Here is a 23,662-nt window from a genome sequence, read left to right on the forward strand (position 1 = left end):
TCAACACACTTTTATGGCTCAAACAAAGCCTTCTCTCCACAGTTCAGCCCACTCCGGTCCTCCCACTCAAAACGCTTCAGGGACGTACACTGGAAGCGAAAGCAACCAGAAATATCTCCAAAAATACATACTGTAGTGTCGTGTTTGTGTTGGGATATATATTTTTTTGGAGTTGATGCAGGGCAAAAATGACAAAACATGTCCTTTCGTTTAATTGACATCTTTATTTGAAATGGCTCTTCTCAGGAAGTGCTTGCATACAAGAAGAGGCTTTACAATCTTGATTCAGGATTCATGCTTCATCCAAAAAGCAGCATTTATATCTTATTATTGCAGTTATTTCATGTTTTTTTTCAGTCCTGGACATCAAAATAATCTATTGCCGGTTCTTCTTTAACCAGCTTGGACCAGGTGGTGGCGCTGGAGGCCCTGTGAGCACAGTTGGGAAATGAGTTAATAAAAATGGGGTTTGTGTTTTACATACAAGAACTGACCTGCCGCTGGACTGTTTGATATGAGCGATGGGCACGGGAGCCCTGGTGGTCGTCTCTCGCTCGATCAGCGAGGTCAAAGTGGATTTTGGACAGATGGACTTCCCCCTGAAAGAGACACAAAGACATCCTCAAGGATGTGTCACTCTGACTGGGGACGCGTATGCGGACACGGAGCTTACTTGTGTGCCGTGACGACTACGTTGCGCTTGGGCTCGCTGTCGTAGCTCACGCTCTCCACGCCGTAGACCTCGGCCAGCTCGTGGATGACCTTACGGCGTTCCCTGTTCATGGGCTGGAAGCAGTGGCTCCGCTTTGGTTGCTTGCCCTGAACAACACACACATAAAAATGACAATGACCTTATGAGCCAGCTTGTGATAAAGAACCCACCCGCAACCTTGACGTGCATCAAACTGGTATGCAAAAAAGAACAGCCCATGAGTGAACCTACTAATTTAGTCTGGATAATAAAGAGGCTGTCACACACCACTGCAGGTTCCATCCGTGAGGTCCACTGGAGAATTGACAGCACTCAAAAATAGACTCGAGCAGGTCATATAATTATAGAGGTTGTGGGAGCAGAATTAAATATTTATCTCACAGTCTTACTGTCTGGCTTCTTTAGAACTTGAATAAGGGCACAATGACATTCTCACAGCCCTCTGTTGTGTTGGTGCTTTTAGACCCGACAGCCGCTTTTGACACGTCGGACCACTCAGTCCCCATCTCCCGCCTGGAACACTGCGTTGGCCTACGCGGCTCTGTGCTTAAATGGTTCATGTCATACCTCACTAACAGGACATTTTCAGTAATGAGCAATGATTTTTCCTCTACAGTCGCTCCCCTCTCCACTGGCACGCCCCAGGGTTCAATCCTGGGGCGTACCTTATTTTTAATCTCCATGCTGCCATTAGCAGCAATCATCTCCAGGCAAAATGTCCATTTTCATTTTTATGCTGATGATGTACAGCTCTATCTAGCAGTAATGCTGAATGACAAGAAGGCACTAGATCGCAGAACTTCCTTCAGTTAAATAAAGGAAAAACAAAGTACATTGTTTTTTAGTCCTGATTCACCCCACAGTGTACCCAATTTTAACACTCCTAACCCTCCTTTTGCTCCTGCTGTGAAGAACCTCGGTGTGATATTTCACAGCAGTCTTAAACTTGATAAACAACTGAGTTCTGTAGTAAGAAGCAGGGTTTTTTTCCCACCTCAGGCTCCTGGCAAAGGTGGCACTGAAAAAGCAATTTATCTGTTCATCATTCATAATAATGTCTGCTATACTGGAGTAAGTCAGTCACTCCTCCGCAGGCTCCAGTTGGTGCAAAATGCAGCTGCTCGCCTTCTCACTAATGCTCCACAATATCACTCCAGTTCTCTTTTCTCTCCATTGGCTCCCGATACATTTTAGGATACATTTTAAAGTCCTCCTGTTTGTGTTCAAGGTCATTAATGGCCCTGCTACGGCATATTTGGCTGAACTTTTAACTGTCCGTCACCAATCTAGGACCCTGCGCTCATCTGCACACACAACATTGGAAGTCCCGAGGACGAGATACAAAAAATGGGGGGATAGCTCTTTTGCTGGGGGCGCTAGCTCTTTTGCTGCCTTTGCCCCCAAGATTTGGAACTCTTCCACCTGCGCTACGGTCTATCATGGAGCTATCCGTTTTCAAATGTCATTTAAAAACACATTTATTCAACTGGCATTTGATACGTGATGAGAATAGGTCTTTTAGATGTAATTCTGTACATGTATAGCTATTTTTGTTTTAGTTGTTCTTATTATATCTTATTTGATCTTACCCTGTTCTTATTTTATGTTGTTGTTTTTAGTCTTGCGAAGCACCTTGGGCACCATTGAGATGTTGTAAGGTGCTATACAAAAAACTTTGATTTGATTCTCAAAATCATGCATGGACGTCATGTATTTTAGTAAGAACACATAAAATAATCAGCAAAACTGCTTATTTAGTCAACATACACAAGTCTTAATACAGCAGGTACCATATTTAGCCACTAGAGGGAGCAAGAGATCACAAAGTAGTGCAGTTTACATGCACCATCCAAACAACACACTCACCTTAGAAACAAGATCAACAAGATTCTTTATCGCCTCTTCTACACTTGAGACAAATTTAAGATCTTTTCTGAAAGACAAAATTCACTTTTTAGTGTGATCTGAACTTGTGGGTGCTACCGACTGGTTACGCGGCAGGCAGACCTGGCATCCTCCTTGAGGCTGTTGCTGTATACCGAGGTGGAGCGCATGTTGAAGGGGTCCGAGGAGGGGTCTATCTGCAAGGCCTTGGCCAGGCGCTTGTTCCTCTCCAGGGCGGCGCACTCCTCGTCACATTGGAGCCTGGCAAAAAAAATATATTAATACAATATCATAAAAAAAAACATTATTCACTGTCAAACATTCCACTACCTGGTTTGTTTGAGCTCCTTCTTAGCAAGGAGCGGGCCGATGTCCATGGAGTCTCCCAGCTGCATGTCTGACAGTTTACTGGCCATGGCAATGGCGGCGTACCTGTGACACAGAACATGTAACAAGTTTTCAAACTGTTTTTTTAAAGAGGCCATGGCATGTAGCAGGCTACTTTGGCTATTTTAGGCACTTTAGCATCTACTATGTCAGGCCTATTATGATGGACACCTATTATCATCCTTATTTAGCATATTATTCAAGGTATTTGGTCATGAACATTGGTTTATATGATAACGTTTGACGCACTTGACCCTAAGAGAGGCTAAATGTAGGCGCGAAGACTCAATTATTTATACGAAAAAAAAAACACACAAAAAAAAACATTTTTTTTGGCCGCTTTGGTTTCTGTTGACCTTGATGAACCTGGACAAAAACAGATGTTTCTCCTTCAAGCTAACTGCAAGACATGTTGGTATCAAAAACATGACGCACGATCACGAGGCCATCTTGGCCGATACAAACACTCTGTTCTCATAGCTATCTTGCACGCACACACACACACACACACACACACACACACATAGTTTCTATATACGTCACCATTTTAATCTGTCTGAGGAGTGATTAGCTGTCCAACTGAGACGTGTTGGTGCCCTACATCCTATCAAAAAAAAAAAAGGGAAGTTGTACCACCTCTCTGTCAGAAGTCATAAGAAAACAAAACAGGGTTCCTCTTCAGGGGTGGACTGCACCTCGCTAAACCTTCGTTGGCCACTAATCACTCTCTCCAGCGCTGGCATTACAACTGTTTGTATCGACTCCGGTTAAATTGCAAACTGTCCTCGAGACTCCCAGTTGTTAGAATAAAATAATCTGGGGGGACTTTCATCCCAACTGTGACAAAAACTGACCTCTGGTAAGAACTGGCAGCTTCAGTGCAGGACACCGTTTCTTTCCTTCGACCGCAGTCGCACTGCAGCGCCACCTAAGACGTGCATAGAGAATTAAGAGTCTTTCTCTCTGTAAGTGAACCAAAGCTGGCGAGTCCACCTTTGCGTTGCAGGGGTTGTGCGGGCAGGCGGCGCCCGTGTGGCAGGGGGCGGAGCACGCGTGGCCGCAGTCGGCGCGGGGCAGCGTGCACGGCTGCTTGCAGCTGCCGCCCGCCAAGCAGTCGCCCCGGTGACAGATTCTTTTGCAGCGGTGCATCTCGCAGGGAAGTGCTTTGTCACAGGAGAGGCCACAGGAGATGTCTTGCAGATGACAGGGGATGTTGCTGCGTTGCTGCGAAAAAAAAAAAAAAAAACGTTGTCAAAATGCAAAACATGGGAGGATGCAAGGTTAGAAGAAGGGTTACCTCGTGTTTTCCCATGCACCATTTCTGGGTTAGGTATGTGCAGGGGGGGCATTTCTCTTCACTGTGGCAGTTGTGGAACACTGACAAACAAAAGACAACACATCAGAGTGGACTCCTGTTACTGCTTTGCCAAGTGCTTCTTACCAGGATGGTCACACTCATGTCTTCTCGTACACACGTTCTTGCACTCGGGTGGGCTGGTGCCACACGGGATGGGCGGGTACAACACAGAGAGCCCGCAGTGACATGTCAACTCATCAAAACCTACAAATGAATACGCGATTACATTACATGTAGACTAAATAAAAACCAAAAATGACACTCAAATGAGTTTGTGACTCACTGGACTGCCAGCAGGGCTCACAGTTGCCACGGTGACAAGGCTCCTGGCAGCGGTGTAGGCCACAGTTGAGCTTGTAGCTGCAGATCTGCGGACACCTGTGCTCTGTGCTCTATGGGGAATTGAAGGAAAATAAAGAAGCACGTGTCATTGATTGTTGCCCTTTGTTTACAGCGCGGCCTTACGGCGAGAGCTTACCACACAGCACAGCTCGCCACACTTGTGTCGCCCGCAGGAGCGTTTCTTGCTGCAGCGCTTCTCGCAGGTGAAGTCAAGCTCCTCTGGAAGCAAAAGAGAGAAGAATAAAAAAAACCCACCCACAACAGTAGAGGAAGGATCGTCTATTAAATTTATCATCAGCTCACCCTCTTTTTGGATTGTAGCACACGGCACCTCCTGGAAAATAAACACAACTTTAGCGCTAACAGCGCATAACACGGTGGCCCAAACAGTGCAACCCACCTTGGTCTTGGACGCACATCGACATCTGATGGTAGAAGTCAGGGAGCAGGGCCCACAGGCGCCCTCGTGGCACAGCTTGTCACAGAGATGGATAGTGTCTGAAATCATACGTGCTTATCAGGTGAAAATAGGGTGGATTCATCCATTATTCATTGAGGATTGAACTGTCAAGTCTTACAACAAGTGAAAGAATATAATCTGCACTACAATTCAATGGATTCTTCATTGCCTTTAGTGTAATCATGCTCGCTAACACACAGCAATGAAAATATGACCCTTTTTGGTGGTTGTAACTATTAAAACATAATGTCTGGATTATGTTCACAGACACTGAGATGGGCTGCAGCTCTTCCCTCAAACTAATGTTGCATAATTAACACATTACGCTTCTTCTACTTGATGCATTTCACAAATAAACACTGACTGCAAAATAAGACAAATACTGCAGTTTGCAATACAAGATATAGAAAAAGTGCCATAACGCTGCATGATTCTTCCAAAAGTGTGATATTAAATGAGAAGTATTGAAGGAATTGCATAACCAGTGCTTTATGTCATGTTCCGCATTACAGGTTGAACTGTAGAATTGGTTTTCCTTATGTTTCACACTGTTTCCTGTTTTGTGCTTTTCTTTTGGATTTCCATTCCTGTTTGGTGCAACGTGCAGCTGCTGGAAAGCACATGCAGCAGTGCCTGTTTCTCATAAGTTATCGCTATGTAGGTGGAGCTGCATTACACGCAACGGACAAAACGTAACACTTTGCCATCACTGCAAATTGCATGTTTACAAGCCAAGGGGCGAAACTGTGGACATACTGTATTGAGCTTGCTGTGGAGCCTGGCGCAGCTTGATGGGGTCCCATCTGTGCACCGAAAAATGATAATATGATCCCATACCTCATTTTGATGCCAATATCGACCAGACACCCCTACTTTTAACAGTTCTTCATCATTTGCAGAGATTGTTTTTGTAATTATTATTTCACAGACTGCCATTACTTCATTTTAGTTTTTAATCATTCATGTTTATAATCTTGTATGAATTTCTCTTGGGGATGAATACAGGCGTCCCTCGCTACATTGCAGTTCGAACATCGCTCCCTCACTCTATCGCGTTTTTTCAAAAATGAATTCTTCCTAATGAATTAATCATCACTATTTTGTGATAGAATACGGTCTATTGTTAGTAAAAAAAAAATACATACAGTATTTAAGCAAATTATATACATTTTTGTCCTAAATTAAGCATTTTCAAGCATGAAAATAGCTCCACGAATGAAAACACAAATATACAGCATCTGTGACTGAGAAGTGATGTATGTGACGTCAGCTAGCTAGAGCCGACTGTAGCCGAGTGCTAGCAGCAGGTTAGCAGTGTCGAGAATGGCCGACAGCAGCTCCTGTGTGAATGCTGACTGCGTGTGTGTTGTCTGCCTTTTAATAAAGTGAATCGAGAGCATTGTGAGTCTCTTCTTAACTCCAAACAGCGGCAGTAGGTTAGTATTCTACACTGGTCACTAGGTGTTGGTAATGTTACACTGATAAGACAATACCCACCTCAGGAAGTACACTGTCCATGCTAATGTGTGAGTCTTATTTATGTCCAAGATGACTTATTTTCTATGATGATGTCTACTGTATTGGGTAATACAAGTGTAAAGGTGACTACAGGGGTGTTATTTCATGTCTAAAGGGCTCTAATAATTAAACAGTATTTGGAAAGTCAGAAACATGCTTTGTATTCTCTATGAAAATATTCAATTTATTACTATTGAATCCTACTTAGCGGAAATTCATTTATTGCGGTCGGCTATGGAAACAATTGACCGCGAGGTTAGTCGTCCCTCAAGTAAAAGAGGGACGACTGTACCTTTATATGTATCTTGCGACAACAGCTCCCTCTCATGCCTACCATTGGAGCCACAGGCCAGGGGTTTGCTGCATGTCTTCCCGCAGGAGGGGATAGGGTCAGAGCAGCTCTGTCGCTCAGAGTAGCCCAACTCCAGGAGCTTAGTCAGCGGCGTCTGGCCGCAGGGGCAAGTCTTCACCGTGGTCGGCGAGCGAGGGCACGGGGGGCAAGAGCCGCGGTGGCACGGCTGCTGGCACTGATGAGCTTCACAGTCCAACATCCTGGCAGATCCGGGCAGAGTCAAGAGGGGCATGGAATTCGAGTAACAAAATAGCTGTCATAAAACTTACTTTGTGCATGTTTTTTGACAGGAGAAATTCCCCAAACCGTCGATCATGTCTTTATCCGTGCCGCACAGGACTTCACGAGGCGTAACTCCGCAGTAGCAGACTGGAGTGGAGTTATATTTCAATGACACGAATAGCAAAAAACAAAGGAAATGTGACAGTTACCTTGCTGGACTTGCAGCTGACAGGGCTGGCAGGGCCCGCTGTGGCACACCTGAGTGCACGTGTGTTGGCCACAGTTGAGTGGAACTCCACACACCTTGTCACAGTGGAGGAGGGAAGCCTGGCCGCAGCGCATCGGCTGACTGGGGAGAGATGGTCCAGGCATTATTACTGTGTCAAAAACCCAGGAAAGGTGAGACAACGTGGGTGTGGTACCTGGTTCTTCCGCAGACACAGGATTTGGTCACAAAAGCTGGACACTGTGGACAAGGTCCTGGGTGACACAAGCTGAAGAAGACATGAAAGGTGCCATTATCGCTCGTGTGTATTTAAGAAAACAAAAAGAACACTCTCGCTCAACCTCACATGTTACAGGGGTGGTTGCAGTCCACCCCACTTCTCTTCTTCCCGCACATGTCGCCACAGCTGTGAGGAATCTCACTGCGCTGCCACTCGGGGTTTGTCACTTTACCTGCCAGCGCAGAGCGGGAAACATACGGTGTAACAATTTTCACAGCAGACTTCGGAGTCAAGCCCGACTCAAAAGAAAAACTCCTCACCACAGAAGCAGGTGTAGAAGGTCGGGTGTTTAAGTGCGACATTCTGACACGCGGGGCAACGCCAGCCGTCTGCTGACTCTAGAAAGAAACCGATGAAAAAGCAGACAGTGATGGTGAGAAAAAGCCACAGACGGCAGCACTCTTTGCTGTGGCACTTTACTAAGCCCTAAAGCAGGTGTGTCCAAAATGCGGCGAAAACGAGCCATTTGCAACTGAAAACAGCAAATATTAGGAAAAAAATTGAGCAAAAAAGACAAAGCTGAAATGTTGCCACTAGTAACCAATAACACAAAGCTCTGTATTGTTTCCAGCCTTTCACCAATATTTTTAAAATATCTAAATACAAATATCAAAGTGGCCTCCTGCAGTCTGTGATTTTTCCAGTATGTGGCCCTCGGTGGAAAAAGTTTGGCCTCTGCCCTACAGTCATCTAAAGCAGTGTTTCTCAACTGGTGGGTCAGGACACAAAGGTGGGTCTTTGGGGTCGCAAACCCACCTCTAGGTGGGTCATGGACAACAAGTCAAAAATGACATTAAAATATTTCATGTAATTGACTTTTTTTTTTAAACAGAAATATTTGGAATAAATATTTTGGATTGGAATCTTCTTCCTTGGTATATACTGTAGAGATACTACACTATATTACATTTTATATATAAAATATATATACACCAATTAACTACATTTTTTTTGTAGTTGACATTTCTCCTCTTAATGTGCCCTGAAGTACATTTTGCACATGTACAGTAATAAAGTGTATGTTTTTTTTAATGATAACAAGCATGTGCTTTGAAGGCTATTTTTTACTAAAAATGTTTTAAACTTTCTTTTACAATGGATATTTAAAGGGTAACAATATGATTTCAATATGGTTCCCAGAGTGAGACCAGTTGAGAACCCCTGATCTAAAAAGCATGCAGATGGCGCTCTAAAAAAATAGACATTTATTTTATTTTCCTAAAACATATTTCAAGCCATTTATAATCACTTAACCACAAAAGTTCGGGAAAATTGAGGTCACCAGTAAAAAAATTCCTGTTTCTTATGCTAATGGTAAGGTAGCTGAATGCAACATTGCACACAAGGATGGCTGACTTTTAGACACATGTTAAGGCAATATACTGTATGCTTCTAACCATCTGCCTGCGAGGCCGGGGATCGAGCCCATTTCTTGATGCAGTTCAGGTGGAAGACGTGGAAGCAGCTCTGGCAGCTCCAGATGGGAGCCATGAGGCGGATCACCTCGCAGCACACCATGCACTCATACTTCTCCTCTGACAGCTGCTCGATCAGACATCCTATGAAAGGAAGATCCTTATTAATCCCTAATATGCGTGCTTACTATATTTGGTTTACACTAAATGGTGTACCTGTCTGAGTCTCTTTGCTCTCTGGTATTTTGTCCAAGTTCCTTCTGTGGTTCTGCGGTCTCCTCTGCCCTCTTTGATGGAGCCCTGGGTGTCGTCTGCCGAGGTTGTCATGGCAAGTGGCTCCCCTGTCGGTACCACGCTCTTCCTGGGGTGGTGGCGGCGGCTTGATTGTGCGTTGTCGTCGTTTCCCCTGACTCCGGAAATCTCTTTGGGAGTCTGGACTGGTCCTCCTGCGGTTCTGGGTGCTTTCCTGGTGTTCTCTTTTGTCGTCATCTGGTGGCGGCGGTCTCTCTCGCCGCCAGTTTATCCCATCGGGTCCATCGTCTGACTGGTAGCCACCAAAACCTCGACTGTGACCGGCATAATCACTTCGTGGTCTTTGCCATCGTGAGCCACGAAAGTTCTCATTTGGACCTCGTAGTCCGTCTCTGTGCCCTCTACCTCGCCTCCTGCCGCCTGTCTCACCCTGGTAGGGAGGATGGTCAGGATGCTGTGAATTATTATGCTGGCCGAATGGGTGATGAGAGTGTCCATATTGTTTCGTGGGGCCAGTGAAGGGTCTGTCATGGTTGTGTCTGGGCTGACCCCATCTGGATTTGTACTGGTTTGGCTTTTTATGAGACATGGCCTCCGGATTGAGGTCTGGGGGGTCTACAAACAAAAACAATACTAAGTATTGTTTACACAAAAAACACGAACAAACCTAATGGTATCAGGATTCAATAGAAAATTTGAAACTGAACACTCTGCTAGCTATGCTATGCCATTTAGCTTAAGAGAAAACACTCATTGTTTCCGAGGTCATTAAACCCCTTAGAGTCCAGATTTTATAGCCACATCACATTTGGTGTAAGGGTTCAAAGTTCACATATTGTCACGTAAGCTCGCTGGTTACTCGGACATGCTATGCAAGTAATAGTATTACACTGGCACTGTTATTGTGGTCTAAATGTCGATTAATACAGCAATTAAGACGACATATTTGTAATATTTGCCCAAGTTAACTAAAACACATGGTAGACAAATGTATATAGCCAAGCGTCTCCTTGGATGAAGTTACCACTGGATTACATAATTACACAACATACAAAGTTACCTGAGGATCCTTCAGCCATTCAGTCAGCTGTTTATTTCTACTCCCCAAATCAAAAGTTTAACGATTGGTGTTCGTTTACTGAAAAAATTGACAAACGTCTCCCAGGAAGTTGTACTTATGAAATTAGCTAACTGAAGTCGTATCAAAACACACAGCCTAGCCCCCTAGTAGCTTGAACTCAGCTGAGTAACAATGCAAGCTAACAGCTAACAGCAGGGATAGCGGGGTAGCGTTTACGTCACTACCTGTCATGGCTTTCAATGTAAAAGCGTGGGTGCGGTACAGCGAAGGGGAAAAATGCACATTTAATAGATTAGCTCTGTCGTTGAACGAAGAAATGTATATTTATATTCCACACATGTGAGATTAACTATACACAGCACTTAATACATTTTTTGACCATATACGGCAGATGAGAGAGTCCAACTACGCCCGCCATATTTGCACAGGTTCGTATGTGTTCGCCGTCACCACCACCCAAGGCTTGGGACCACTTACGGTGTCCAAGCTAACTAAACATCCATGACCACATACCACCACTTACAAGTTTTTGCCAGTACTATATTATACGACATCTTCTCCATTTTATAGCAAAATGCAGGTGAATACATGCTGTGAATCACTACGTGTTCAAACTAATCAGTGAACAAGTGACTTGTTTGGACTGCACCCCAAGGGAGCTCGCGGTGGAAAATATACTTCACATGAAGAAATGCTGCCAGCAAACCACAAGATGGCGCTTTTGTGTGTGTTGTTGTAGGTCCACACTTTATTTTCCAAGTCAAATTAGATAGTTGGAGAAAAACAAATATTTCTCGGTTGGTTTCGGTTGTGTAGCCACACGTTTGCATGTTTGGTTGCATTATTTTGGGTGATTGTTGTTATCTAACTGTATGACGAGCATGCTTTTTAACGCCTGGAGTTGGTAAAAGGGCTTTTCAACATTACAATCAATTTTCTAGTGTACTCCCTATTACAACCACAAACCATGGGGCTCGTATTACTCAATGCATAGTATCTTGCTCGTCGTTTCTAAAAGAAATTGTAAACAAACATATTTTTGCTGTTTTCAATGACAGTGAATGAGAGGCCTAATGCTAAACAGCATTCGCTGCAGTCACATGACGCATGCGCAGCTAGGCGAGCTGGGTGGCACGACAATATTTGGCAAGCGTCTGTTAACAACCACGAAATATTGGAAATGTGTGGTCCGGCTTCCACAATAAGACAAAAACCTTGTTTGTTCTTCTCGCACTGTATAGTTTTGAGAGTATAAGACAGTGTGTCCGTATGGTTCGCATAAAGAATGTACGAAAAACGACGCCTTCTTTGTTATCTTTTCGTGTTACTCGACGTGTGTGCTTTGTAATGGCCAGGGGCGTGGTTTTATTTTGAAACCCTCAACAGGAAACAGCTGGCTTGCACGGTGGCTAGCTTTGCTTTGGTTGCGCGGTCTCTCTCTCTCTATCTCTCTCAAGCAGCTTGTGCTTTGCGGAGCAGGAGAGAGTGGCGGTGGATGAGTCTGCGGCGGACCTTTATCACTCCCCACAAAAAAACACCAAATAGACGCCGAAGAAGGGAGCACCAAATCCAGCTGCACTTGGAGATGACACCGGTGCACTATGGAGCACGATAAATCCTAAACGGAAGCCAGCAGCAGTGGACGGTTCCGACGATCAAGCGGCTTCTTTTAACATCTGTAGAGCATAATGTGGGCATCCGCTATCCTCCCTCCGAGGCTTAGTTAGACGCAGAGTGACACTACTTATAAATGCGTCGCATGTAGCCGTCGCTTTTACACGGATAGACACGGCCTGCCCGCACAAATCGAGGTAATTCCTCCCCCATGGCCTCCTGGGAACAGTGAAGTCATTGGAGAAAAGGGAAAAGAGACTTAGTCATCTCCAGTTGTGCTTAGGAGGGAAAATCCACTTCCGAGCACGCACAGGACTCGCCCTGCTTTCCGGCCGTTTTTACGTCTTTACATGCTCTGACCCCCTCCGCCACCACAACCACCCTCAAACCCCTCTTCCCACCTACCCTTGAGAGCGCCTCCTCGACCCACCCCCCTACCCCCCGACCCCCTCGGTTGGGCATTATCTGCGTTTTAAAGGATGCCGGATCAAATATCGGTGTCCGAGTTTCTCTCGGAGACGACCGAGGATTACAATTCCCCGACCACGTCCAGCTTCACCACCCGGCTGCAGAGCTGCAGGAACACCGTCAACGTGCTGGAGGAGGTGAGGATGCACACTTATGATCGTGGCACTGGCGTCACAGCACCTGTTGTTCTCCGCACTTTGTTGTTGCATTGGACCAAAAATAGGCCTTCTCTTCAATTCCAACCGTATGCCCCAAGCTGTGTGTGTGTGTGGGGGGGGGGGGGGGGGGGTGCTCGTGTGTGTGTGTGAGAAGGTGATCTTTATTGCCACATAGAGCACTATAACAGAGGGGTTGGGTGGCCGTGATAGAGGATGTGCACTCAGGCTTGCAGCTTTCTGTGCTCGCTCTTACGTAACTCACAGCTTCGGTGCATTGCTGCCAGGCTGGAGCATTGTGCGTGTGTGCGTGCGTGTATGTCACAAGCAGTCATATCGGACACGAGTCCTGCAAGGATTAGTAACTGAGTAGAAACGCTGCGCCGCAACTAAAACATGATAAAAAAAAATGCAGTGTCACCTTTCATCACGTCCACCTTGTCGTAATCAGGTCAGGCAGGCCTGTGCCCCCACCCGTGTGTTTCCCACCTCCAGAACGACCGCCATGTCCGCTGGAGTCCTGATTAAATGGAGCATCAAACTTGGGAATCTCTCTGTCTGACACACACACACACGCGCGCGCACACCTTCGCTCCATTGCCTAACTGTGACCTCATTTCCAAATGTAAAACACACAACCATCTCCAGACCTGGCTGCCTTCAGGCTGTACATGCAATATTTTCATCTAAGGTAGCTTTAGCGTCCATGCAGTGAATTCCGATGCCGTCAAAGCAGTCATTTCCATCGGAACTAATTCATCTGTTCCCGGGTGGAAGTGTTTCCTTAACATGGACATCAGATGAGATGGGTGTATTAAAAAAAACTAAATAAAACAAAACACGTACGCATCTGGAGCTCATGAAGAAGTTGATCCGCCGATGTAACAAGATAGCGGCTACAGGCTAATGCTAGCGGCTAACGTTAGCAACCGTCGGCTCCACTGCCTCTGATTCTCACCTTAAATACTCTGGGTATTATTAGTCAAAGAGTGTGCAGATTTAAGCAAATGTAACATGTTCTTGGCCTAAATTAAGCATTTTGAAGCATAAATATGGGTACATGAACTCAAATACAAATACAATGCATTCAGAAGACTCATTCAAGGCAAAGACAAACATGTGAGTCTGTGTTATGTCTTATTTATGTCTAATATGTCTTTTTTTCTGTTATTATGTCTACTATATTGGATAATAACGTGTGTAAAGGTGAATGTAGGGGTGCTATTCCATATCTAGAGGTCTCTGATATTGTTAAAATATTGTTTAGAAGGTCGTGAACAGGTTTTTGATGCTCTTGCTACGAAGATATTCCATTTATAAAGAAGGAATCACACTTTGCGGAAATTGCGGTCAGGTCTGAAACTAACTAACCGCGATAAACGAGGGATTCTTGTATATGTAAAAGGTGGTAGCTGGCTGCTAATGCTAGCAACGCTATTAACTGCTTCTGCATTGCATGCCCCATGTGGCATACAGCCATTCTCTTCTTACTTGCTAAAGCTAACAGCGAACGTTACTGAAATGCTAGGCAACATTTCTTCGTCTTCTCCACCCCTTTAGTGGTTGCAGAAAAAGCAACACCCGTACGCAGGAAGTGGAACTTGGTGGCTAGCCGCTAATGCTAACAACGATAGCAACCGTCAACTCCAGCGGCTGGACTTCTCTTACAAATACTCTGGATCCCTGGTACTGCTTTCGTGTAGCATGACCCATGCGGGGTCGTTATCTTGCTCTTCACTTCTTATTTGCTAATGCTAACAGCTAACATTGGATGTCGCCCCCACTGAAATACTCTGTCTCGCTAGCTAGTGGCTAACGCTAGCGGCTAACGTTAGCAGCAGTCCACCCCATGATGATGCTTTGACCTCCAAGTTTTTGTGCATCTTTCCAGGCAAATAACTGCAACACTTAAGAAGATATGAGACTCATGGTGCTTCCAGTGTGTGTGCAATGTCCTAAAAATACACATTTTGAGCCAGAGGGGTGTTTATCCGCTGGCTGTAACAAGGAAAAGAATGAATCAGACTGCAACCCAAACCAGAAACATCTGTTGGAAAGGGGCGGCCATGTGCGCCAGGCTTCAGTAGCCCGCTGTGGAATTTTTTTTTTTCCTTCTCCACGGGAATCACATGACGGGGAAGACCATTACAGCAAGCCGGCGACATGCTGCTCGCTGCTTTTAAACAAAGGCGAGACGCCCTCCATTAACACCTCCGCCGCTGCTCTCAGACTTGTGCACGTTGAGTGTTGCATCGCTTCCGCCCGTGCGGAAGAACTGCATTCAAGCCTCACTCCACCCACTGCATAGAAGTTGTTGGACATGTTTTAAATATCTCATCCTTATGTTGCGCTCCGGCTTTTTCCCCGGCCGTGTTGGCGAGGTAAATTATGCAAAGGTGCGGTGTGAATATTTCAGGAGTGTAACCCGAGGGACAGGGCTTGACCACAGAGACCTTGTCACTGCACGCCTGCCTCATCAGGAGGTGCAATGGATCGCCTCATTTTCAGTCCTGTTAATTATTCATCCCCGCTAACACGTCTGTCACATGTTTACATTTGGATTAATAAACACAAAACAGTGCAATGGAGGGAAATGATAGAGTGATGTACGCTACATTTGAGCTTTTCTTGTTGTTTTTTCCTCTGGTGGTGGACAATTTTTTATATTTTTAAGTCCTTGTTGCTGTTAAACACACATAATACAGCTGCTTTAGGGGCGTTCTGTCTGTCTGTCCGTCTAATGTATCTATGAAGACATTAGCACGCACATTAGCAAAATGATAATAGCCGCTTGCTAGCATGCCCATTGAGCAGCTGCTGTGTGAGTCAGGGCTTTTAGCAAAATGCTAATTTTAGCATCTATCTGTCTACATTGACACCTAGATAGCCGGTTCACACTTTTTTAGTCGAAAATGTATAATTTTGCCACTGTTTGCGTACATTCTCCTGTTTAACACACAGCGTGCGTCCGGCTGTGTTTTGATGTTTTTTTTTTTTTTTATCACAAAACATCCTTCCTTGTTAGCATCCTATTAGCTAGCTAACAAAATGGCGACTGGAACCGGAAGGCAGCTCCATTACTTCGCCCGTCTATGATGTCATCAGCGGTTGAAGGCAAAACACGTTTTTATAGTTGTACCATTGTAAAACAATTCTAAATGGATATAAATGATGAATGAAAGGCATAAATGAACATTCAAGGTTACGTCTACCTTCATTGGTGGAAGTGGTGGTTGATCTCGCTGCCACATCGTGTCTTTGGTAACAGTCACGTCTTCAGTGAAGGTAAAAGTAACCTTAAATGTTCATTTATGACCCTCATTCATCATGTGTGTGTGTGTTTTATATGCATTTCAAATGTTGCAAAACTATAAAAATGTGTTTTGTGTTGGCTTTGTGGAACGGATTAATTGGATTTATGTGATTTCTTCTGGGGAAGAATTAATTCGGTTAGCGTCAGACCTCCTGGAATGAATTAATGAGGCGAACCAAGGTTCCACTGTAATGTAAATCTTTTTAATACGCCCCAGAAAGCCAAAAATGTAGACACAAAACACGTTTTTTATCGTTTTATATGCCGAAAACAATTAGAAATGCATATAAACACATATAAATATACGCGTTTATCTTGCTGCCACCTTTCTATTCTGCATAAGAGAATTCTAAATGCATAGAAATGACGACTCAAATGGATAAATCAACATTTAAGGTTACTTTTACCTTCATTGACTTGACTGTTCCCAAAGACTTGATGTGGCAGTTATTTCTCGAATTCCATAGGGTTATACTCACCCCAGTAACCCGAAATGAAGCCAAAGAAAGAGAAACGCTATGGAATTTAAGAAATAACTCAGAGCAAAACACGTTAGGTGGCATCGAGATCAACAAGGACGCCACCTTCGTGTTTTGCCATGAGTTATTTATTAAATTCCATAGCGTTTCTCACCTTCTTCATCAAAATGCTGGCACTTGCAACTTATTTTGGGTCACTGAGGTGATTCAATTGAAGAAATAACTCAGTAATAACAAGTGGTGTTAAAGACGAAGGTGTTGCTCTCGCTGCCACGTCGTGTCTTTGGGAACAGTCCCGTCGTGAATCAAGTCTTCAGTGAAGGTGAAAGTAGCCTTTAAATGTTTCGAATTGATCCCTTTCACTCGCCATTTCTAGGCATTCAGAATTGTCGCATGCACGTAAAACTCGTAATTGTAAAACTACAAAAACCTGTTTTGCGTTCATATTTTTGAGAGTTAACCGCGACGTGGCTGACTCCCAGTTGCGGTTGCCATTTTGGGCGCTAGCAAGGACGTTTTGTGGCCAAAAAAAAGCAGAAATGAAGAACACAGTTGGACTCATGCAGTGTATTTCTTAATAACACGCCATCTTGTATGCTAACCGGAAAATGTACACATGGCGAGGCAAAATATTGGCGTGAATTTTGTAGGTTAACCATAAAACAAGCTAACCGAGGTTCCATAGTGTTTAGTTATGCCCCCCCCACACACACACACTTTGACACACAAATTGCTGATGGCTGTCATGCGGAGCTGTTATCAGCTAGCAAGATGCGTGATCAAAATGAAAGTGCATCTTTATCCTCATGGTAGCGGCGGTCGTAGTTGTTGCCACGGCAACCGGTGTATCGGTGTAGAACGAGGGACAAGATGAGGCGAGCGCCAAGCCAAAGTCACATGTGTTACTTTTTTTGCGTGCTTTAGCCGAACACAGCGGCGGGCGGAACTCTCCACAGGCGAGTCTTGACCCAGTTTCCGTCTCATCTGGCGCGCACACAAAACCCTGAAAGCAGCTGATGCGGTGCTGCCAGGAAGTACTCCGCGAGCAAACGCGTTTCCCATCCGACGGCGCCATCTTGTGCTTTGTGCGACGCCGGATCGCTCGCGAGTGATTTTTTTTCCCCGCACCCTTCGCCTCACCCCGCAGGTGGTCCTTTTTGGCGTCACTCGCATTCCTGAAGCCGTGCCGCCACTGAAGGGAAACCCTCCAACTCCGCCGGCATTCCTTTTGATTCCACATCACACGGGGCTGCAGCGGGAAAAATGTTGACTTTTCACAGTCTTCCTATTCAAGCGTGACTGGGCTTGACCCAATAGGCAGAGAGGCCCTTTCATATATATCTTTTTTTTTTTTTTTACATAACTGCCTTTTCAGCTGCCAGTGGAAGCTGAAAGACTGAAAAGGATGTGACACTGAAAGAGGACTTTTGTTCCGAGCCACTGCGTCTTTATTTTCCCCAAGAAAAATCATGGCCTCAAGTTTTTTTTCTCCCCCCCTCTCTCTCTTCTCGCATTAAACATCGCACACGAAGACCTTGTTTGTGTGGCTTTTATCTTGAAGGAACCTTCCCACTCTGTCTGTGCCAGTGAATAAAAACCTCACCACGCAGTGTTCCCCCAAATTGCCAGGCGTATATTTTTTGCTTGTGCCTTTCACACAGAAACCAGCCAAGCCAGTGTCCTGTGTGATGCACACAGCACTGTGTGAGTGTTGGGTGCCGGTTTGGCATTGTCCCACCTTTTTATTACGGCTCTTGGTACTCCCTCCGAAGCCGTGAAGTTGACGTTACCGCCTTCTTGCGTCGGCGGGACCTTGTTTTTGTCGGAATTAATTCACGAAAAAGCTGTACAAAACAAAAGATGTGAGCATGGTGCATGTCGTGTTTCACGGTGGTTCACTTTTTCTTTTCTTTTATTTTATTTTTTTACACTTCAACGAACGTTGAATGAATGTTAAATATGTTTAAAAAAAAAAAAAAAACGAACGCAAGGTGTTCAGATGTTACCTCAAACTACAGACGCGCCGATCCACATTTTTTTCGCTTCCGGTCCCGATACCCGAATTTAAACACCTGCTGATGCCGATACGATTCCGATACTAGAGCTCTGTTTGCTTTGATATGCATTTGGCCGCGCCGAAACAATACCAGCAAATGAAATGTACATAAGACGGCTGGTGAAGCAGCAGCCTAGCACAAAAGTCACTCATCGTCGTCCCACCCGCTAAAGTGGTCCTCATCAAGTGTTGATACCGAACAGCCTCGCACTTCCCTCAGCACACACGCCGCCGCCCTCTCTCCTTCTCACGTCGAACCACCTCCATGAGGCAAATCAGCTGCTCGAAAAAGTCAGTCTCTGCTGTCCTCCCCAGCACGCGGCAGTCCGGCCCCCCGAAACCCGCCGCCCCACGCCGCCAAGATCCACCCAACATCCTTGAATAATAACTTCCATATAATCAACCTTGTACGATGGCGACACCTTGTCTAGTGCGGTTTCCTGTGAGGAACGACATTTTGATGTTTGGGCTTGTTCTTCCGTTAGATCAGGGGTGTCCAAAGTGCGGCCCTGGGGCCATTTGCAGCCCGCGGCTGTGATTTCATTGGCCCGCGGCACAGTCTAAAAATGGAATTGAACAAGAAAACTTATGAGAAAAAAACCAAGAGCAGCAAAAATGGGGAAATCAATCAAAAGTCAAAATATTTAGAGAAGAGTTGTAATCCAGCAAGGAAAAAGTCATAATTTCACTAGAATAAAAGGAAAAATTTTAGTTAACATCTTTTAACAAAAAGCTTTTTTTTTTTTTTAAATCTAAGTCAAAAACACTGAATAAAGTTGTCATTTTTGGAAACTTAGGTTGGGGGGGAAATTTATAACATGGGGATAAAGTCAAAATATTAGGAAACGAAAATTTAAATATTTGGAAAATTATCCCAAAAAATCAAGAGCAGAAATTTGACCAGCGTAAAGTCAAAAATAAATATTAAGAGAAAAAAAATAGTTTTCTAATGAGAGAAAAGTTGCAATTTTATGAGCATAAACTTCTAAAATGAGGAAAAAATATAATTTCAGTAACAATGTTGAAATAAAGAAAAAAACATTCTTGTTAAAAGATATAAAGAAAATTTACAAGAGGAAAGCTGCAACGAAATATACTGCTCAAAAAAATTAGAGGAACACTTGGAAAACACATCAGATCTAAACTGGGGGAAAAATGATCTTGAATATCTTTCGTGATAATAATTGGGTGATGTATTAGTAACAAAATGATGCCACATCATTTGATAGAAATGAAAATGATCACCCTATAGAGGGGGGAAATCAAAGACACCCAAAAATGAGAGTGAAAAAATGATGCAGCACACTGGTCCATTTAGCTAAAATGTCATTGTAGCAACTCAAAATGATTCTCAGTAGTTTGTGTGGCCCCCACGTGCTTGTACGCATGCCTGACAACGTCGGGGCATGCTCCTAATGACACTACGGATGGTGTCCTGGGGGATCTCCTCCCAGATCTGGACCAGGGCATCAATGAGCTCCTGGACAGTCTGAGGAGCAACCTGGCGGCGCCGGATGGACCTAAACATAATGTCCCAGAGGTGTTCTATTGGGTTTAGGTCAGGTGAACGTGGGGGCCAGTCAATGGTATCAATTCCTTCATCCTCCAGGAACTACCTGCATACACTTGCCACATGAGGTCGGGCATTGTCGTGGACCAGGAGGAACCCAGGTCCCACTGCACCAGCGTAGGTTCTGACAATGGGTCCAAGGATTTCATCCCGATACCTAATAGCAGTCAGGGTGCCGTTATCTAACCTGGTTAGGTCTGTGCGTCCTTCCAGGGATATGCCTCCCCAGACCATCACTGACCCACCACCAAACCGGTCATGCTGAATGATGTTGCAGGCAGCATAACGTTCTCCACGGCATCTCCAGACCCTTTCACGTCTGTCGCATGTGCTCAGGTTGAACTTGCTCTCATCAGGGAAGAGCACAGGGCACCAGTGGTGTAGCTGCCAATTCTGGTGGTCTATGGCAAATGCCAATCGAGCTCTACGGTGCTGGGCAGTGAGCACAGGGCCCACTACAGGACGTCGGGCCCTCAGGCCACCCTCATGGAGCCTGTTGCTGATTGTTTGGTCAGAAACATTCACACCAGTGGCCTGCTGGAGGTCATTTTGTAGGGCTCTGGCAGTGCTCATCCTGTTCCTCCTTGCACAAAGGAGCAGATACCGATCCTGCTGAGGGTTGAAAGACCTTCTACGGCCCTGTCCAGCTCTCCTGGAGTAACTACCTGTCTCCTGGAATCTCCTCCATGCGTCCAGGTTCCGCAGTGATGCCCTGGTCCAGATCTGGGAGGAGATCCCCCAGGACACCATCCGTAGTCCCATTAGGAGCATGCCCCGACGTTGTCAGGCATGCGTACAAGCACGTGGGGGCCACACAAACTACAGAGAATCATTTTGAGTTGCTACAATGACATTTTAGCTAAATGGACCAGTGTGCTGCATCATTTTTTCACTTTCATTTTTGGGGTGTCTTTGATTTCCCCCCTCTATAGGGTGATCATTTTCATTTCTATCAAATGATGTGGCATCATTTTGTTACTAATACATCACCCACTTATTATCAGGAAAGATATTCAAGATCATTTTTCCCACAGTTTAGAGCTGATGTGTTTTCCAAGTGTTCCTCTAATTTTTTTGAGCAGTGTAGTTGGGGAAAAAAAAAACAAGCAGCAGAAATGGGGGAAAAAACAGCTGTAATTTTACGGTAATAAAGTCAAAATATTAAGAAAAAATGTCATAATCCAATGAAGACCAAAAGTTGCATTTTTAAAAGAATAAACTCGTATTGTTATGGAAAAAAGTTCATTTTTAGTAGCCTTTCACCTTTATTGCAAAGATGAAATGCATCTTTTTCTTGAGCTACATACAGTATATCTTCTTAGCATATCAAAATATCAAAGCGGCCCTTGCACCCTTTCATTTTTCAGTATGTGGCCCTCGCTGGAAAAAGTTTGGACACCCCTGCGTTAGAAGCTATTGGGTTGTTGATTGCACCTTATAAAGGGTGGATCCACTGTGTGCACATCGTCACAAACATAGTAAAAGTCTGTTTTTGCTCATTAGCAGTAGAAGTGATGCTGCGTGGAAACGAGCCCTCGGCGTGGCTGATCGTCATGTGCTGTCTCATGTGACATCACCCCGCCAGTCCCAACAATGCACACACAGTAAAGTTGCTCAATGGGGCTTGTTTTCGGAGGACGGTGCACGGTTTAGCGTTACTATGTGTATCACCAGAGGTTAAAACGATGGATGACTGAAAGAGCATCCCTGCGTGAGGAGGCTCACAGACAGATGTGAACATTGACCCACTCTTATTTCCCCTAAATCTGGCCATCAGGGTGCCAAAGCGAATGCAGGGGCAGGCGGGGGCTTATCCAGTGCCAGCTAATAGCCCCTGGGTGATATACGCATTGCAGCTGTGACGGCGCGGTTCGGGCCGACAGCTGTGCGGCGCAGACCGATTATCAGATTTCAGCCTCAGACGGCAAACAAGCGAGGCAACATGTCACCCCCTGCTGCGGGGGTACAAAATGGCTCTGAGGTTTGTTGGTAGAGAGGGATACAAAGGACTACCCCCTTTTTTTTGGAGGGGTGGGGGGGCGGATGCGCTTTTTATTTAATGTTCCGTCGTTGTGCGCGTCGCTCGGGGTTATTCTGTAATGAGGCGTTATGATCAGCAATCTGGCAAATTGCGGCTTTGCTCACGCGCCCCTGGCAGAGTGTTTGTTTGAGTCGTTCATTTATTCATCCGGCCGGTGCTTTCGCAAATGATCATTTTGAATTTTGAAATGTATTTTAGAAATGTAGAGCAGGGGTGTCCAAACTTTTCCCAGCGAGGGCCGCATACAGCAAAATCAAAGAACGTTTACATTTTGGTTTACAATTAAAACAGTTTAATTAAACAATTCGAAGTAGTGAATGGACATTGAACTCATTTTCAACATCATGTTTTGCCAAGTCCTCTCTACCGTACAGTAAGTGGCCTAAATGGGGAGTGGGTGAATGCACCTGTGGTTTAGCAGTTCCCTGACACTGTCTCGTCCCGTTAAAAGTGTGAAATTTGAGACTCCCCTGCAGACAGACCTCAAGGAATGCCGCAAAGCCAGCAGCAGCAGCAGCAGAACGCAGGATTTGCCCGAGCAGCCACAGCCACTCATGTCCAGGAACGTTACTACTTCTTCTTGTTTGTCCAGGGTGCACATTCTTTGGCTGCATGTGCAAGTGCACTTAAGGTTTGCAGGGTCGTCTGCTGGTAAGGAAACAAAGCTTGGCGGCCTTATCAGCTGATAAGTAGAAAGATTAGTGATTAAAGCCAACTTTGAGTGGTTTTTACTGGGATAAATCAACACAACTGCTCTGTTAATGGGGGGGGCGAGCCTTTTTCACTTGTGTGTTCAACAGTTTGGAGTTGTTCAATAGTTCCATTTCATATACAAGGGCTGGGTTTGGGTCATATGTTGACATATTGCTGATCTGAAGGCATAACATAAAGAGAGAAATTAGAGTTTTTTCTCTAAATAACATCTGTAGTGTTTCCCACAGGACTGCAATGTATTTGTGGTGATGGGCATGTGTGTGTGTGATTACAGCATCGTCTAATTTGCATCATTGACCATCATGTATCTGCATGTAATTTTCATGGACGCTCTGGGAGACAAAAACATGAAATGCACAATGAATATGTTTTCAGAAATACAAATGTCACTCGATCACAGTTTTTCAAAATATGTTCATAAATCGCCTATTTTTAGCCTATTATTCATCAAAAATATGCATTTTAAGGACATTTTTACATATTTTTTGGCCTATTTAAGCCACATAACACAACAAACATCAAAATCGCCAAATTAACTCAAAAAAACACATCAAAAGGCACGTCGACTATATTGGGTAATACGAGTGCAAATGTGGCTACAGGGTAGTTGTTTCATGTCTAGAGGGCTCTAATAATGTTAAACAGTATTTAGAAGGTTGGAAGTTAAGAAAATATTGAATTTATAAGGAAGGGAATCCTACTTTTCTGAAATTCACTTAACTCAGTCGCGTCTGGAACCAATTAACCGTGATAAACGAGGGGTT

General features: G+C 44.7%; 2 protein-coding genes across 5 annotated transcripts in view; one reads left to right on the forward strand and one right to left on the reverse strand.

Annotated features, from left to right (window-relative positions):
• Window positions 1–214: 214 nt before the first annotated feature.
• On the reverse strand, window positions 215–11,052 carry nfx1 (nuclear transcription factor, X-box binding 1). Its single transcript, XM_054765490.1, has 23 exons — window positions 10,468–11,052; window positions 9,372–10,022; window positions 9,138–9,299; window positions 8,001–8,078; window positions 7,807–7,912; window positions 7,657–7,728; window positions 7,444–7,583; window positions 7,282–7,381; window positions 6,995–7,212; window positions 5,083–5,180; window positions 4,986–5,016; window positions 4,819–4,901; window positions 4,624–4,732; window positions 4,425–4,544; window positions 4,281–4,360; window positions 3,977–4,207; window positions 3,838–3,911; window positions 2,927–3,028; window positions 2,720–2,857; window positions 2,579–2,645; window positions 674–819; window positions 495–599; window positions 215–429 (listed from the first exon to the last, which is right to left on the reverse strand). The coding sequence occupies exons 1-23, from the start codon at window positions 10,484–10,486 to the stop codon at window positions 354–356; spliced, it is 3,006 nt and encodes a 1,001-aa protein (XP_054621465.1). The 5' UTR covers window positions 10,487–11,052; the 3' UTR covers window positions 215–353.
• An 897-nt stretch (window positions 11,053–11,949) lies between these two features.
• The window catches only part of asap1b (ArfGAP with SH3 domain, ankyrin repeat and PH domain 1b), a 50,777-nt gene continuing 39,064 nt past the window's right edge, over window positions 11,950–23,662 (forward strand). For all 4 annotated transcript variants that reach the window (XM_054764956.1, XM_054764954.1, XM_054764955.1 and 1 more), the window contains exon 1: window positions 11,950–12,707. In XM_054764956.1, the coding sequence (XP_054620931.1) occupies window positions 12,582–12,707 (126 nt within the window). In that variant the 5' untranslated portion in view covers window positions 11,950–12,581. The remainder of the gene's footprint in view (window positions 12,708–23,662) is intronic.

The sequence above is a fragment of the Dunckerocampus dactyliophorus genome, chromosome 21, assembly GCF_027744805.1.
Source record: "Dunckerocampus dactyliophorus isolate RoL2022-P2 chromosome 21, RoL_Ddac_1.1, whole genome shotgun sequence".
NCBI lineage: Eukaryota > Metazoa > Chordata > Actinopteri > Syngnathiformes > Syngnathidae > Dunckerocampus > Dunckerocampus dactyliophorus.

Coding starts and splice junctions, on each gene's coding strand:
- nfx1 (XM_054765490.1), bottom strand. Junction 7,213..7,281: donor TGTCAAAAAACATGCACAAA/GTAAGTTTTATG, acceptor CGGATCTGCCAG/GATGTTGGACTGTGAAGCTC. Junction 4,733..4,818: donor GTGGCGAGCTGTGCTGTGTG/GTAAGCTCTCGC, acceptor AATTCCCCATAG/AGCACAGAGCACAGGTGTCC.